This window comes from Lathamus discolor, chromosome 9, assembly GCF_037157495.1.
Source record: "Lathamus discolor isolate bLatDis1 chromosome 9, bLatDis1.hap1, whole genome shotgun sequence".
NCBI classification, from domain to species: domain Eukaryota; kingdom Metazoa; phylum Chordata; class Aves; order Psittaciformes; family Psittacidae; genus Lathamus; species Lathamus discolor.
Window position 1 is genome coordinate 9475336 of NC_088892.1, and position 14993 is coordinate 9490328.

The following is a 14993-nucleotide window of genomic DNA, read 5'->3' on the forward strand; positions in this document are numbered from 1 at the left end:
AATTTCCAGGACACCTTTGCAAATCCATCATTGCTGAAATGACGGAAACACCAGCACAGGGCTCAGTCTTTCAGAGGTGACCAACTTACAAACTTGAATTCTTCTTCCAAAACCCCTCAGTCATCACTGAGTTTTGTAAGATTTTCTCTGTCTCAAGGCAGAGACACCTGAACAAGACACATCCAAGCGACCCAGAAACCAGGAGATAAGAACATACCATCCCATGTATAACACTGGGAAAGAGGGAGGCTTGTTTTCGTGTGTGCTTTGCTTCTCATGATTTCTAACTCAGACTCATGATTTTAATGTGAATGTCATGACATTTTCAGGCTTGACCCATTCTTTTTCTTCAATACTTGCACTGTAAGTGTCCTGACTGTCGTTGAGCGTAAGTCTTGGACACTGTATTACCCCAAAGCTCTGCCTTCAAGCTGAGTTAAAGGACCATGTGCCCTTCATAGGATAAGGAAAGTACTGGGTGTGCAGACATGGTGGTGGGGGGCATTTATAGTCAGCATTAACAAGAGCCCCACTAGCAGGATCTGTCAGTAGGGATAAGGAAGGAACTGGGAAAGGGCTCTATCTCCAAAGTAACAGGAAAGGATTGACCGTCTCTCCCTTGGGTGCTCCAGCCGCTGATTTTGCTCTGTGTTGGGTGATAAAGGACAATGTTCAAAAAGCATCTCATGGAGGTATAGCAAGGGGACCACAGCAGGTCTGTCCCCTCCTGCTCCTGGATGTCCCAGCCCTGATTTCAATATCTGTGCAAGTTTGGCACGTCTTGACCTGGCTGTCTTATTTCTTTTCTTTTTTCCCTTCATACTGCATGCGTCCAACTGGATTCTATCCAGGAATTAGGTGTTTTGGTATCCTTTAAAGACAAGTATGTAAACAGCAATGAGGAGGTGTGACTAACTCATTAAAACCTGAAAACAGGGGGAAAAAAGGAAAACACCTTCTTGTTGTCGTTTTGTTAAAAATTAAAAGTCCAGATATTTGGTTGTTCTTACAAATATTTCCAAGACAGCGTAATGGATTTGGTATGAACGGGGAAGCTTGTGTTAGCCCATTTAAATTAATTTGGTTCAGCTCATTTTCAGCTAAAGGGATTAGATGGCTCAGGATTTGGTAATGTGTGAGAGTGTTTTCCCAGACGGGTCACATACCCAAGTATAGGCCAGGTCTGCAGTTGTTTGGGGATGCTATTTCCAGTGCACATACGAGATGGGCTCCTCTATGTGGCAGATGTTTACTGGTAATGTGCTAGATAAACCCAGCACTGAAAAGGCAGGTCAGGACCTTTGTGCCCTGAGTGGGCAGATGAGAAGTGAGACAGGCTGATGGGCAACATGAGAGAACAAGGAGGGTGGAGGGAGGGAGTCAGGTGGTTGGATCTTGCTTGGATCAGTCCCCAGCAAGCACTGGGATAGCATGAGGTGGGATGGGATATCCTACATATAGCACCACCCCTGCCATTAGGAGCTGTTTGGTTGTGGAAAGGAGGATAGTGCCATGGATTTCCCAGGTAGTTTGTTGCTCTTCTGTCTCCTTAGCTGCTGCAAGGAATGTCATGGTGCTGGGAGGGTACCAGCAGTAGGGTTTCAGCCTTAATCCTACTTAAAAATGTATAGGTGTTCATGGACCTTGTTGCACTTGTGCAACCCAGCATTTTGGGTTATAAAAGTGTTTTCCAGGCTAGGAGGGACCCCTGTGAGAGGGTCTGCCCTGAGGCTAACCTCATGAGCTGGAGAAGAGGCAGGAGAAGGCAGCTGTCTGCACTGAGGCTTGTGATTAGTGTGTTCTGGTGGAAAGCTGTGGGCATGTGACTAAATGCCTTTGCTCCCTTTTGCACATTTACTTAGGGTTCAAAGTACGTAGTGTCTGTGTGCAACCGTTCTGAAGGTCTGCCCTCTTAAAAAGCAGGGTACCAGGGAGTGATGGTAGGAAATGAGGAGCAGAAGAGTGCCAAAGGCTTCTGAGCCTGCCTCACCTGGGAGAGTGGTAGCTATGGGCACGCAGAGAAGTACCTGGGTTAGCTGTAAGGTGATTGAGCAAACACAAGCTCTGAGGGCCCGAGTAAAAGCAAAAGGGCTGGACTGCTCCTGAGTCCTGCCCCGGCCCACGTTCCAGGTAGGAGGGCAGAGCTGTGCCCCATGGCTGCACTGGCAGGGCCCACAGGAGAGATGTGCTTGCCTGCCAGGATCCTGACAGAGGTAGGAGGGAAGTCTTCTCAGGTGGAAAAACATGGGGGTGGCTGATCAGTGTGGGTCTGATGCTTCACACTGCAGCTGGGGAAAAATTGCTTGTCTTGTGTTGATCTGCTGTCAGTCTACAATGTACGCTTGCTCAGGAGGCTCTGTTGCCCTCCTGCTGCTGCTCTTGGTTGAGAGAAAGCTGAAGAGATCCGGGGTGCTCAGTGTCTCTGCTTTGCCCAGGGATAGCTCAGTGTAACCACAGGGAAATGCAGTGCTTCCTTGTGCCCAGCTCTGCAGAGAGGGATGTAAAAGCAAAACACACGGTGTGTGCCCTGCAGCCGGCAAAGCTACAGAGCTGGTTTGTGTGGATACTCTGGAGGACACAAGGAAGAATGTCCCTGGGAGGGGAGAGCAGGTGAGAGATCCTTGCTCTAGCAGCGCAGTGCACCAGGAAGTCAGGGCACTGCCTTCATCTCCTGATAGTCAGATTTGGATCTGCCTTCTGCAACCACCCTGCTCCAACAAAGAAACTGATGGCTGTGGCAACCCTGCGAAGTAAACTGGCTGTGGTCTGAGCTGGGTGTTGCCTGCTTCAAGAAATCAATAGTAGATGAGAATTGGTGCTCTTAGTAAAGCTGCTCTTAAAGAGTTGATTGCTTGGGACCCACTGGTAGTGCCAGGTTCATAATGAACAGATCTGGTAAGGTGATGCAGTTGTGCATGTCTGTAAATGAGAGTAAATATGCAGTTTGACACACCTGGGAAGTTATTTTCCCCTCACTTTGCTGTAACCTTACCAAGTGTGCATCACCCATGCAAGATGAATATGGAAGGCTATCATGGTCACTGAGGATGAAACAGCTTTAAAAACCAATGTCTCCTGCGTGCTGACCTAGGCCTTTCCCAAGAGCAGATGGCATTCTGAACAGTCAGTAATTTTTCTCAATGCTGAAAGCCCTGTGTGTGTACAGGTGCTTTGCTGAGCCCACCAGTAGTATAGATGCTGTCTACTCTTTTGTTCCATTTTCAAGACTGTGCATTTTAGACCTTGTTTTTATTCATCTTGGGTAGCTCTCTACCAACATCTTTTAAAATCAACCCTTATTTAGCTTCATCTGTAATCCTTCGATACCCCTGGGACAACCTTTACACTGTTCTTGCAGCCAGTTGATTGTTCTCTCTCACTTCCAAATTTCCATGGGATATTTGCAATATTCCACTCTAATACCTACTAATCCATTAAAAATGCCCACGAGATAGATTAGGTAATCCACTGTGCCTCACAGATTGTGCTCCTTAGCTTTCTGCTTTCCCTAGAATAGTTACAGAACGAGTGGTACATCTGCACTGGGAAAGCATTGTTCCTCTATAAGGATCCCTCAGCACTGGCTCACAAGCAGGCACAGCTTGCTTGAGAAAATGCTCTGTATCTATTCAGATCTACAGGGACAGCTTCATTTGACAACATGCTGGAAAAGTGGCTGCCTTTATCAAGGTTAACCTGTGTGTTTGCAATGAGCATCACAGGATAGCAGTACTTGAGCGGTCAGTTCTGCCTGCTCTGCAAGTGCTGTGTCTCTTGGCTACTTGAATTGGCCTCATTGCTTGCTTGGAGGAAAGCTTGTCTCTTCCTGAAGCCTTTGATTTGCTCAGTGTGCTGATATCCCAAAAGTCTGCTCAAGAGCTCTGCTATAGTTGTACCCTCCCTCAGATACTCCATCAGACATGTGTGCTGTCCCTGCTATCGCTGTCTTGGAGAGAGCTTGCTCTAACTTTTCAATTCTCTTTGGAAGTCCCTAGTATTACCCCATCTTAAATGAATAGCACAAACTCAGCCATCTGACCGGATGAGGTGAAAAGCCAGGCTGCCAGGAGAACAGAATGGTAAAGGCTGGAAATCTTCATTAGCCTCCTTGCACAGGGTGACGCTGTGTCTGGTCTGATGGGGATGGATGGAAAACCTAGCAAGGTTAGGCACAATCTTGTTCTGTGCACAGGCTCAGCAGCTTTAAAAGTGCCAAGCACTCCCTAAAGAAGTATGGCAAAACGCAGGAAACCTGTCAGGCAGAAGAAACTGTTTTCTGCCAGACCTCCTTGCAATCTCCATGCCTCTGCACAACAATGAATCCATGGGGAAGCAGCAGGTACTGACAGCCCCAGATATTTTGGAGACTAGGGCCTTGTCTTTCTGCAGAAAAGTATCACATGTGCTTCATGTGGAGAAGATTCCTCGGCAGCAGCAAGTCCCTAATAGCTCCCTGTTCCCCCACAGACAAGAAGGCAATGTCAGATTTGCTGACTTGCCATGAGACCACCTCTTTTTCAGGTACTGTATAACAGTGGCCAAAAGCATAATGTCATGGAATGATTTGCTCTTTTAAATCCAGTGGATGTCATGGAGTGATATGCTAGGAGTAGCAGCCTCTGAATGTGTCTGATGTCCCTGGCTGTTGTGCTGAGCCTGGCAAGATAAGTGTTGGCTGTGGGTGGAGGAGAGGTCATGGAAATAAGAGTGAAAAACCAAGTGGGAAAAAGGGTTGGAGAATATTTAATGGCTATTTAAACCTAGATTTTGTTGGAAAAGTTTAAGTAGGTTCTTAAAAGACCCTGCTGAACTTGGCACTTCCAGATGTCACCGCAAATCAGTGATGCTGGGTGAAAGTGGTTCCCAGAATGTTTCTGCTTTCGTGGTACACAGACAAGTTTTCTCACTCCTCAAGCAATGTTAACACTTAACTGAGTATGTGCCTGATGCTGTGCATAAGCTATTAAAAAAAAAATAAATAGGAAAGGAACAGGACAATCAGTGTTGGAAAACTTATTTGTGATTGGCTTGAGTAGCCTGCTGGGGTGCCATCCTTTAGACATTCTCTTATTAACTGCTGTAGCAGAGCCTCAATCTTGAGGACTATGAAGATACCAGCTTGTGAGCTCTTCTTACAATCCTCCTATGTGGTGAAAATCCAGGAGCATTTCCATCCTTCCTGTCCTGGGGTGCAGGTAAAGACTCCTCCATTGTGAATTTGAGTATCCTTTGAGTTACCTTTTGGGAGGGTTAAAAAATCTATGGCCCAGGACTAATTAGTCCATCAGCTGAAAATGATTCCATTTTCAGGTTTGGGAGGCACAGAGTGGGACTTCTGAAGAGATCATATGGTTGCATCCAGGCAGCAGCTCCTCAGCCAGTGATAAGGCTCATACGAAATGTGTGACCTTCTGCATCTCTGATTACCTGGGAGCTCTTTCCTCCTAACTAACCATGTCTGTTAGCCCTTGTATAACCAACTCATCGCTGCATGTAGCAGTGACGCGGGTCATGGTTTTAAGCTGTAAACATAAAGCCAGGGTGCCCTGAGGTTCAGTGCTGTGAACAAAGCAGAGGCAGCAGCTTGGGCAAACCATTTTCTGCAGAAAGATCGAGTAGATACTGAATCAGGGGATACTGATCCCCTCCTTCAGGAATAAGACTGAAAGAAGAAGTCCTGGGAGTGTAATTACAGCCTGTCCACTGATCATGCCTTTGGCAAGCCTGACAGTATCCTAACTGCTGATCCTGTTTGGGGTGAGGATCATTGAAAATGCAGGTAAGGGGCTGCAATCCTGTAGTTACATTTATTGTCAAACCTTGCCCTCTTCATGCCTGCCTGTATTACCCTGCATTTGCAGAAACAGTTCTGCCAGCCTGTGCAGGGCAATCGTGTCTGGGACTTGCTGTTTCTGGTCTCTAGTACCACTGCTGTCCTCTGGCTTCTGGAGAGCTGGGGATGAGGAGCAAGGTTTTACATGGTCTTATGCCTTATGTGGGTATTTACCATTGCAGGGTAAGACCTGTTCTATATGTAGGTTTAGTGGCTGAAGCCTCTAATATCTCTGGTCGGGTTTGTTTACTCAGCAGAAGGCCTTAAAGCAGCTTTCCTGCTGCTGCAGAGATCTCAGAGACTGGTGATGCCACAGGCAGGGTGCAAGCAAGGAATGCTGGGGCTCATGCACAAAGCTGTCTTGAATAATCTTTCCTCTTGTCCTAAACAGACAGTACTGTACTCCCTCTTCCTGCATGCATGATGCACTCTACTGGCAAGAGCTAGGCTGCCCCTTTAGCATCTCTAACCTCCTACACGAAGTGAGCAGCTCGCAGGGTGGGTGCAGTGGGTTTGGAGATGCTTTTCCAATGCTGTACACAGGAGGTTGCTTTTTCTTTTCTCTGTACTGGTGACATTCGCTTCTGTGGCTGGTTTCTGGATACCATGCTTTAAAATAGAGATGTAGACAAATGGGCAAAAGGCCAGGGGAGAGCAGCACTAATTGTCAGAGCTTTAGAAAACATGACCTCTGAGGAGAGGTTGAAGAAATTAGGTGCATTTAATCTAGTATTGGTGGAGGAAGGAGAGGGATGTCATGGTTTCTCAGTACATAAAAGCTGTTGTTAAGGTAGGATGATTGATCTATTCTTTTGCTGTCACTGGGGGGAAATGATGAGACAAAACTTCACGTACACTGTGGAGAAGTTTCAGTTTGGATATTTAGGAAAATCCTTCAGTGCAGTGAAAGGCGGGATGAGCTTGTCCAGGGGAGCTGTGGAATTTTGACACTGGTGATTCAAAGGAATCTCTGGTCTGCTTCAGTGGAAGATAAGAGACATGCAACCTCCCAGGATCCCTGTTGGTGCATTTGCTCCTGTAGTTTAAGCTAAAGGGTAGGTTTGAGGCTGATGCCTGTCCCTTAGCAGCCGCAAGCCTCAGCTCTGCCAACATTGCCAAGTTCACGTGGTCAGAAATGCATCAACCCGGCTCCTCAAAGCATTGGCTGTAGTTCATAAAACTGGTGTGGCTTCAGTGGATGATAAAGTAAGCTCTGTTTGTCTGCCCTGGTTTTGAGTCTTTTTTGGCTGTATCTCTATTGCAGTTGGGGATCTGATGGCAAAGAAACCCAAGCTTGCTCTAGTCTACCATTCCAGGGTAGGAGTGGAGAAGAGGGGAGCTTGGACCTCAGTATAGGGCGGTTGCCCAAGTAAGAACACACTGTCTGGAGACTTGTTACGTTGAATTTTGTGCTATGTCTTTGCTGCTTTCTACAGCTGAGGTACCAGGCTGACATCTGTAAGAGATGTCTTGATCCAGGCTGCCATCGCCTCTGGTTGCAGTGCAGGCAGACACAGGGTGGGAACAACCTTGCCTCTGCAGTCATGCCATAGGAATGACTTCTACCGTAGCAACATGACTCTAGGTTCTGGGACTTTTAAGCGTTATAAAATGTGAAAGTAATAACTGGTTGCTGGGAAAATATTGCAGATTAGCACAACTTGTTCTCTACCTTGACTGTTTTTATATGTGACAAGTATCATTTGCAAAAAAAAAAAAAAAAAAAGACAGGTTTTATTATAACTCTTTTGTCTGCTTCCCTTCCAGCTTCCCAAGTACATTTTTCACAGGCATCAAACTAATTTCAGGACAAAATGTTGGTGATTCCTCCAGTGGCAGTGTGAAAAGGGGATGTGCAAGTGTGCCATTCCTGGGTGAATGTGGCAGAATTTCTCACACTCCCTCACTTGTGATCTTGCCTACAAATCTTTCCTGGGCATAAGCTTTTTCATTAAGGGGCGAAGGAATAGGTCTTTGCACCCACTTGGCAAGGCACAGATGAAAACATGGACCTTTAATATTAGGTTTTCCTCTTTTGCCTTGTCTCAGATGCATGAATGCAGAGTCCTGCGTTTTTGGATAAATTCACAGATGACATTATCCCATATTTAAATACCCTACTTTTGCATTCCTCTTGCCTGAAGCTATTATTGTTGGCAGAATTGATGTCCTTTGTTTATTTTGTGTACTACTTACAGCCTGAACATTAGGCACCAACCGGTCTAGTTTATCGTCGGGCTGCAGTAGAGGTAGGACATGCTTTTTCTGTTGCCTGTGTACATGCTCTTGTGTCCCTGTCCTGAGGAGACTTCAAACCAGTCTTCACAACAGGGACGGAGAGGGTGAAATGGCTTCCCTGTAGCCAAGCTACGAGTTGGTTCAGTAAAGGCAGGACTTTACATACCTTCATCTTTGGAGTGTTTGTATGACAGTCACACACTTCTGCCTGTAAGCTGATGGGCACACACACCAGGGCTTGAAAGCAGGCAGCAGAGCCTCCCACTTGCTGTGATGGATGGGGTTGTGCTCAGAGTAACCAAGAGGAACATTGCTGACTGCGCATGGGAGCTGGGTGCAGCTGAGCCCAGGGTGATGGGGAGCAGTGTAGCTGATCTCCACTCCAGTGTTCGCCTTGGAGCTGGGAGTCAGGAGGTCTGGATCTTATCCATGGCTCTGACACTGAGTCACTGCATGACCTCCGGCGCTCAGATACCATGGTGATGAACACAGCACAAATGTCTAGACAGATAGATTAGATTGGATAGAGTTGGTATTTGACAAATATTTGTATATCGCCACTGTCAGTGCTCCCCTGCTATAGCCACCCAACCTGCTGGTTTCATTGGGTGTCCTACACAGCAGCAGGGTGAAGAACCACTTTTTGCATTGAGGAAGGAGGGGACACGTAGCCGCAGTGACACAGGTACCAGTGGTGACAAACTGAAACTAAAGCAGGCAGTGGGGCAACTGCTGGAGGAAAAAACAGGGAATGGCAGAAAGACTCCAGAGTCAGGGGCTGGCTTCACCCCAGCTCTGCTGTAGCCTGCGCATGGCCTCGTCTTTCCTCCTGTAACCAATTAGTCTGTATGATCCTCAGGCAAGCGGTGACTTCCTTCTCCTGCCATGGCTTCTATCACAAGGCCCAGGTTTCAGGAAAAAAGGACAATCTACCAAAGTGATACTTCCTTAAAAGCTTTCCTGTGGCACTGAGCCTCTGGCACAAGGGAGGATGAAGGAGAATCGGCTTTCCCTGAACTGACTCTTGGTTATTTTCCCACCTTGTTCCCTTGTGAAAGATGAATGTAGCTTACACCAAAGACGTGGCTGGGACTGTGCCTATGTAGGGATTCTCAGAGGCTCTGCAAGGTGTCCTGAGCACCCCTGCCAGTGAGCCAGGGGTGCTGGGGAAGAGCACTACCTCTTTAAGGCTATTTGCATAGCAGGGCCTAATTACAGTTGTTGATTCTGATGTTTTTGGTGCTGTTCATATTCCATTAAAGGATAATGCCGCTTAATTTGCAGCAGAGGGTCGTGGTTAACAGTGCACCCAATCGCAAGACAGCCCTAATGACACTACTTCCCTACTTCTGGTAACACGTAATTAAACAATCACTTCATTTCCAGTTGTGTGGTTCTCCCCTCTCCCCCAATCTCCTAATTACTTTCTAAGCCATTTCATGATTATCTGTAAATATTTCAACACTTATATCTACTAATGAGTCCATGGAAGAGTTAATACCTTGAGTGGCATAACTGTTGTGTCACTGTTCCCTTTCTAGTGCTGCATTGCAAGGAGTCATTTTCCACCTTGCACATGTGAGAGGAGGAGTTTTGCTTGCAGTGGGATTGGGTTTGTGCTCTCATAGTGGGGATGACAGGAAAGGGGTAGTACTCAGAAACCCCATCTCAAGTTAGAGGAGGGGTTTTGCAGGGCTTTGTAGTGGATGTGTATTGCTGCAAATTGTTTTATGTGGCTTCAACCTCACTAAGAGGGCTGTCCTGCTGGCTGGCTGTGGGAGCTGCCTGTTAAAGGGGCTTAGATAGAACTGGCTATGAGTCTGGATCTAGCTGGGATGCTAACACATCCAGAAGAGTTGGCTGAAATGTCTGGTTTCTGCCTTGAGACTAATACAGGTAATACAGCTCTTGCTCTGAGAGGGCAATAGGTCTGGCTGTGGCTGCCCTTGTGTGGTGCTCCTTCACAAACTCATCTCACATGTCACAGTCAGTGGCACTTACTGCAGCATGAGGGTGGCTTGGTCAGCGGCTAAGGGAAGATCTGAATTTCCCAGCAAACCTGTGCATAGATGTCTGCCTATGGCTGCAGGCGAGAGGATGTGGAGTGACATGTGCCCTGATGCTTGTTGTTGAAATGGGGAATCTGTTCTCTAATCCAAGTGCAGGTCTGCTCTGAAAAGCCGCTATACAAATGCTGCTTTCTCACTTCATAGATCTGCTTCCTGTATTTGTCTGGTATCTTGGGTATTAAAATCCACTTGGGGTTTTCAGACCGAGCACTCAGAGCTGACAGAGTGATGGAGGAGTGAGCTGAAGTATCTTTCCAGCCAGTGTGTTGCATGGGCTTGATTGCTATGTTCTTTGTATGGTCAATCAGTAACACCTTATGCGAGCCCACTGGGAGCCTGCTGATGGTCTCTGAAGGCATTATTTGGAATAACCAGAGATAATTGTATAACTAGGGGGTAATTAACTTCCAGGAACTGAAGAATCAAGCATTGGCTGCACTGCTTCTAAGGGTGAGCCTGTAAAGCCTGGAATTAGAGAAATGTGCTCAAATGATTAGAGAAGAATACATGTGATTTGGAAATTTTTGATAATTGGGGAATGTGAGGCTGTTTAAAATCACATCCGTGCATTTCTAGGCAATTCTTTAATAGCGGATAAGGCAGGAAGGCTTGAACATGGTCCTAACGCAATCCCTTTATGTTTCAGGTAACCCTGTCACAGTGGGAATGAGCATCCATATCTCCAGCATTGACCAGATCTCTGAAGTCAACATGGTAAGTTTGGGAACAAAAAAAAAAAAACCTAATAAACTGTTCTTCCCTTTTCTGTTTGAGATGTGCTTCCAAGACAATGGCTCCTTGGAGCCACCTCAGATCTGAGGGTGCATTCTGAAAAGCAGGGTAGTCACACCCCTGCTTCCTTCACCTCCTACTACAGATCTTTCCTGCAGCTGGGAAGGTGTTGGAGGAGGAGTGACACTTCTCTGGTACTGAAGAAGTGGTTTTTTTTCTTCTGCTCTAGACACAGAATTTTGAGTGGTGATGGGAGCTCTGGTTTAAGACAGAATTCTTCCTCACTGAAGCATCAGGGATTCAAGGATGATTTCCCCACATATGATGAAAACGACAATCAAACACTCAGCTGGGCTCTAGAAATTATATTTTTCTCCCAAATTTCTTAGCATGCTGGTTTCAGTCTGAGCCTTGCTCCTTCCTCCCCCTGAGTGGCTTGTGTTACTGACATTGCCTCTCAGTTGTCCCCCATAGCCTCAGCCCAGCCCTAGGCTGAAACAACCCTGAACTCACCGAAACAACACTTTACAAGACAGGACTGGCATGTGGGACCTCTGTGGTACACATCTACCCCTGCTGCTGGTACTTGTGATGTGGTTGGACATGCTGGAAGACTGTAGTTCAGTTCCTAATGTGCAGTAGATTGCGGTAGGGTCAGTCAATGTCTGTACTGGCACACTGAAGTATCCCTGTGAACATGAGGATGGAGGAACTCTGCTGGCACCTCTGGAGCTAGTGGCATCTTATCCAGAGTATATTTGCATCCCTTATACTTCTGTGCTGGTTGCACAGCCGTCTTACAGAGCCATTAATGCTTATGCCTTAAAAGAGTAGATGAGAATTGTACTTTTCAGTTGACACGAGGGCAGCGGTGGCTTTACAGCCAGCCTGTGCCTGCCAAGTTGGGAAACGGTGGCTTTTCATGGCTACTGGTGGTAATTTGGCATTTCCTTGCAGATCTGTACTGGAAAGGGAGGAATCCAGTGGAGCTCTGGTTTTGGGTGGCATTTTTAGGCTGGAGTTTTTCATACAACTGAGAAGAAAATATCTGCTCAGATAACAACAGCTTGGGGTGATGTTTGAAACTTATATTGGTCATGGTTTGGCTACACATCCAAGCCCGTGTTATCTGTATTTTAGAAGCCCCTAGCACCTAGCAGAGGATATAGATTGCACTGATCACTGCCTAATCTTGCCTTCTCTCTTCCTATCCAGAGGCTTTCCCTCCAATCCCCTTTCCAACAGACTGAGTGGAGTGAAAGGCTGGTGGGCATCTCCTGGCAGCAGCTGTCCTATTCCTCAGTTCCTTACCCATTCAGGAGAATCCTAGGCCAGTTTAGAGCTCTTGCTGTTCAAGTCAATTAAAGCCTTGGTCTCCCAGTGCTCCTGTCCTATTTAGCTGTTTCTGGACTCTCCTGCCCTGTTTCCCTGGCCCACCAGCTATTTTACTGTTGCATGGTAGGGAGGAGGGAAGGAGAGACAATCTGAGTAAGTCATTTTTGTTTCCAAACTGCTTGAAAATCCTGGATGCGAACGACCCAGTGTGAAGGGCCAACCATAAACATCCACATTCTCATGAAACAGTTTCTTCTGCAGGCTCTTTGCTATCATCCCACCATTACCATGATTATCTGCATGGTGCGTTACACCTCGGTCTAGTAACAGTGGCACTGGACAGTATGTACAATCAGAAATTGAAGTACCGACCTATGTCCCCATTGCATTGGTTAGTTGTGTTTGAGGTTAGGCACAACTTAGAAGAGACAGATGGCTTAACCTAGTTCCATCTATCTTGCCTGTCAGGCCAGAGCTCAACTTTGAGTCATCTCCTCCCCACGGTCTCAACTTGGACCTGAATTTTCCTATGCGATGAGCCAGCTGTCACCTTCCTTGCAGAATGAACAATTTGGGGTCTGGACCTGTAGCTTAAGACCCCAGCTTGCACAACCATAAAGGAGTTAGGGATTTACTTCTCACCTTCCCTGTACCACCTGCACTGATCATCTTCTCTAGACCTGAGAAGATAGCTGAGCACTGCAGAAGCAGGTTCAGGATGAATCTCCTGCTGGAGATGTGTCTGTGGACTACAAAGGCTGATGAAGTGCTTTGTCATACCTGTTGCGAAGATCTGTGGCCAGGCCTTAGCAACGCTTTCCAACCCTTGCCATGGGAATGCGATGTTCTCCCCTCTCCAGTAAACAACTGCTTCCCTCTGCCTGAAAATGGCTGGAGCAAATGTGTATGCATGGGGCTGGGCAGAAACAGCAGCAATAATGTCTTTGTGGGATGCATGGGAGAGCAGGCTTCCTGGCATGGACCTTTATCCACATGCTGCTCTGGATCTTGCAGAATTTGAGCAGCCCTATTGATGGACATTATGGGTTTTAATGGTTGTGGCATAGCTGCAATAAGGCTGGGCACCAGGCACTGTTCATGCCATGCTCTGTTGATACTGGGAAGGCATGTCACTTCTGGGCTTCTCACTACCCCTCCTGGCTCTCTGTTTTACTTGACAAGCACAATCTGCCCATGCCCCTTGCATATGTTAGGGCAAGGGGGGAATGGGGAACAAAGTGGCTGCATGTGAGAACTTACACAAGATCAAGGTTTATAAGCACCATGGAGAGGTGGCTTCAAAAAGGGGCTGAAAAATCAGAATCATCTTAAAGAACAAACATTTAGGGAGCAGAAGAATTCTCATGTGATATAAGTTTCCTGAAGAGATTTTCTGGGCATCATTCTTCTATGCAACAGATGCCCCAGGGAAAGGGCTGTGCCTTACCCCTGCTCTGGACATGGATACTGGCAAGAAAAACAAGGCATTTTTTGGCATCATGTGTGATTGGGAAAGGGACTGTGCAATGAATAAATTAAAGGCACACAAGTGAAGCTGTGTTGCCATGGCAACCAAATAGCTTCTATTGTTCCACAAGGAGTGTTATTACTTACTGCCCCTTGTAGGATAATTAATTAATCCTCAGACATCCTTTTGGGAACAATGGCCCCGGTGCTGGGGCTGGGCAGGCTGAGGAGAGCCCCCAGTTCTCCTGTGTCTTGCCCTGGGACTCGCAGTGCCTGCTGGCTGTGTGATGGCAGGGAACAAGTGCTGTCAGTGATTAGCTGTTTCATGAGTCCAGAGGTTGTTTTCCACACAAGTCCAGCTGGATGTGGAGGAATACAGCTTCACTCATGATCTAAAGAACACTCCTTGCCTTCACTAGCATAGGAACTGTATTCCCAAAGTGATGATGTAGTGACATTTCAATCCTGGAGAATACAGGACTCCCTACAAAGGCAACACAGTTAAGTCTTTATGCTGGAAGTTCCCAGACGCTCTGATATACAGAACGCTTTCCACCTGGCTGCACATGCTGTGTGTTTCCTGGTGCCACACCATACAAATTTGATGTACCTCTATCTCCTTGAAGGTCATGCTCAGATATTCCTCAGAAGATGGAGTCACGAGAGCATGCAGGATGTTCTTAGGTACAGTACTGGCTTTCTAATGGTCCCCCAGCGATGAGGGACCAAAACTACTACTAAAAAAATGGCACCTTGTTCATCATAGCTGCTGCCTGTGTGTGGTCAGCCGTATGTTCAAGCTCACCTGCTAGAGTAATGCTTTATTACTGCTTACTCCTCTTAGCCCTGCTAAGCAACACAGAGCCACAGCCTCCGTTCTTGTCAGTGATTAGAAGGATTATTTGGGGAGCCAAGATCAGTGACATCAATTGAAATGCCTGGGAAAAGATGCCAGGGGTCAGGCTAAATAGGTGTTGGGGAGGGCATGTTTGACTGACAGACCCTCTGGGAAGTGCTGACCCATGAAGATGAAAAGTCTAGCTGGGAGTCTTTTCATATCCTGCACAAATTTGCAAGTTGGGGATTTAAAGGCAGTCTGCAAAGAGGAATATCTTCATAATAATGTTCAGTAGCTCAGAAGATCTACATAGAATGGAAGCATGGTATATCCTAGCTCTCCTTAAAGGAAATGGGCTGGATGAGTTATCTGCTGAATGCCATTTTGCTACAGATGGTTGATTGCAGTAAGCATGGAACACATGCAGGTATTTATAGATGCTCACTGGTGCATAGTGGTACTTGGACAGTGCTATGTTCAG

General features: G+C 46.7%; 1 protein-coding gene across 4 annotated transcripts in view; it reads left to right on the forward strand.

Annotated features, from left to right (window-relative positions):
- Positions 1 to 1500: 1500 nt before the first annotated feature.
- The window catches only part of GABRQ (gamma-aminobutyric acid type A receptor subunit theta), a 52383-nt gene continuing 38890 nt past the window's right edge, over positions 1501 to 14993 (forward strand). For 2 of the 4 annotated variants that reach the window (XM_065689338.1, XM_065689339.1), the window contains exons 1-2: positions 1501 to 1525; positions 10787 to 10854. In XM_065689338.1, coding sequence (XP_065545410.1) covers positions 1513 to 1525; positions 10787 to 10854 — 81 coding nt within the window. In that variant the 5' untranslated portion in view covers positions 1501 to 1512. Of the gene's footprint in view, positions 1526 to 2137; positions 2214 to 5768; positions 5780 to 10786; positions 10855 to 14993 lie in introns of those variants that run through there. The other 2 variants (XM_065689341.1, XM_065689340.1) reach the window with 2 other exon arrangements.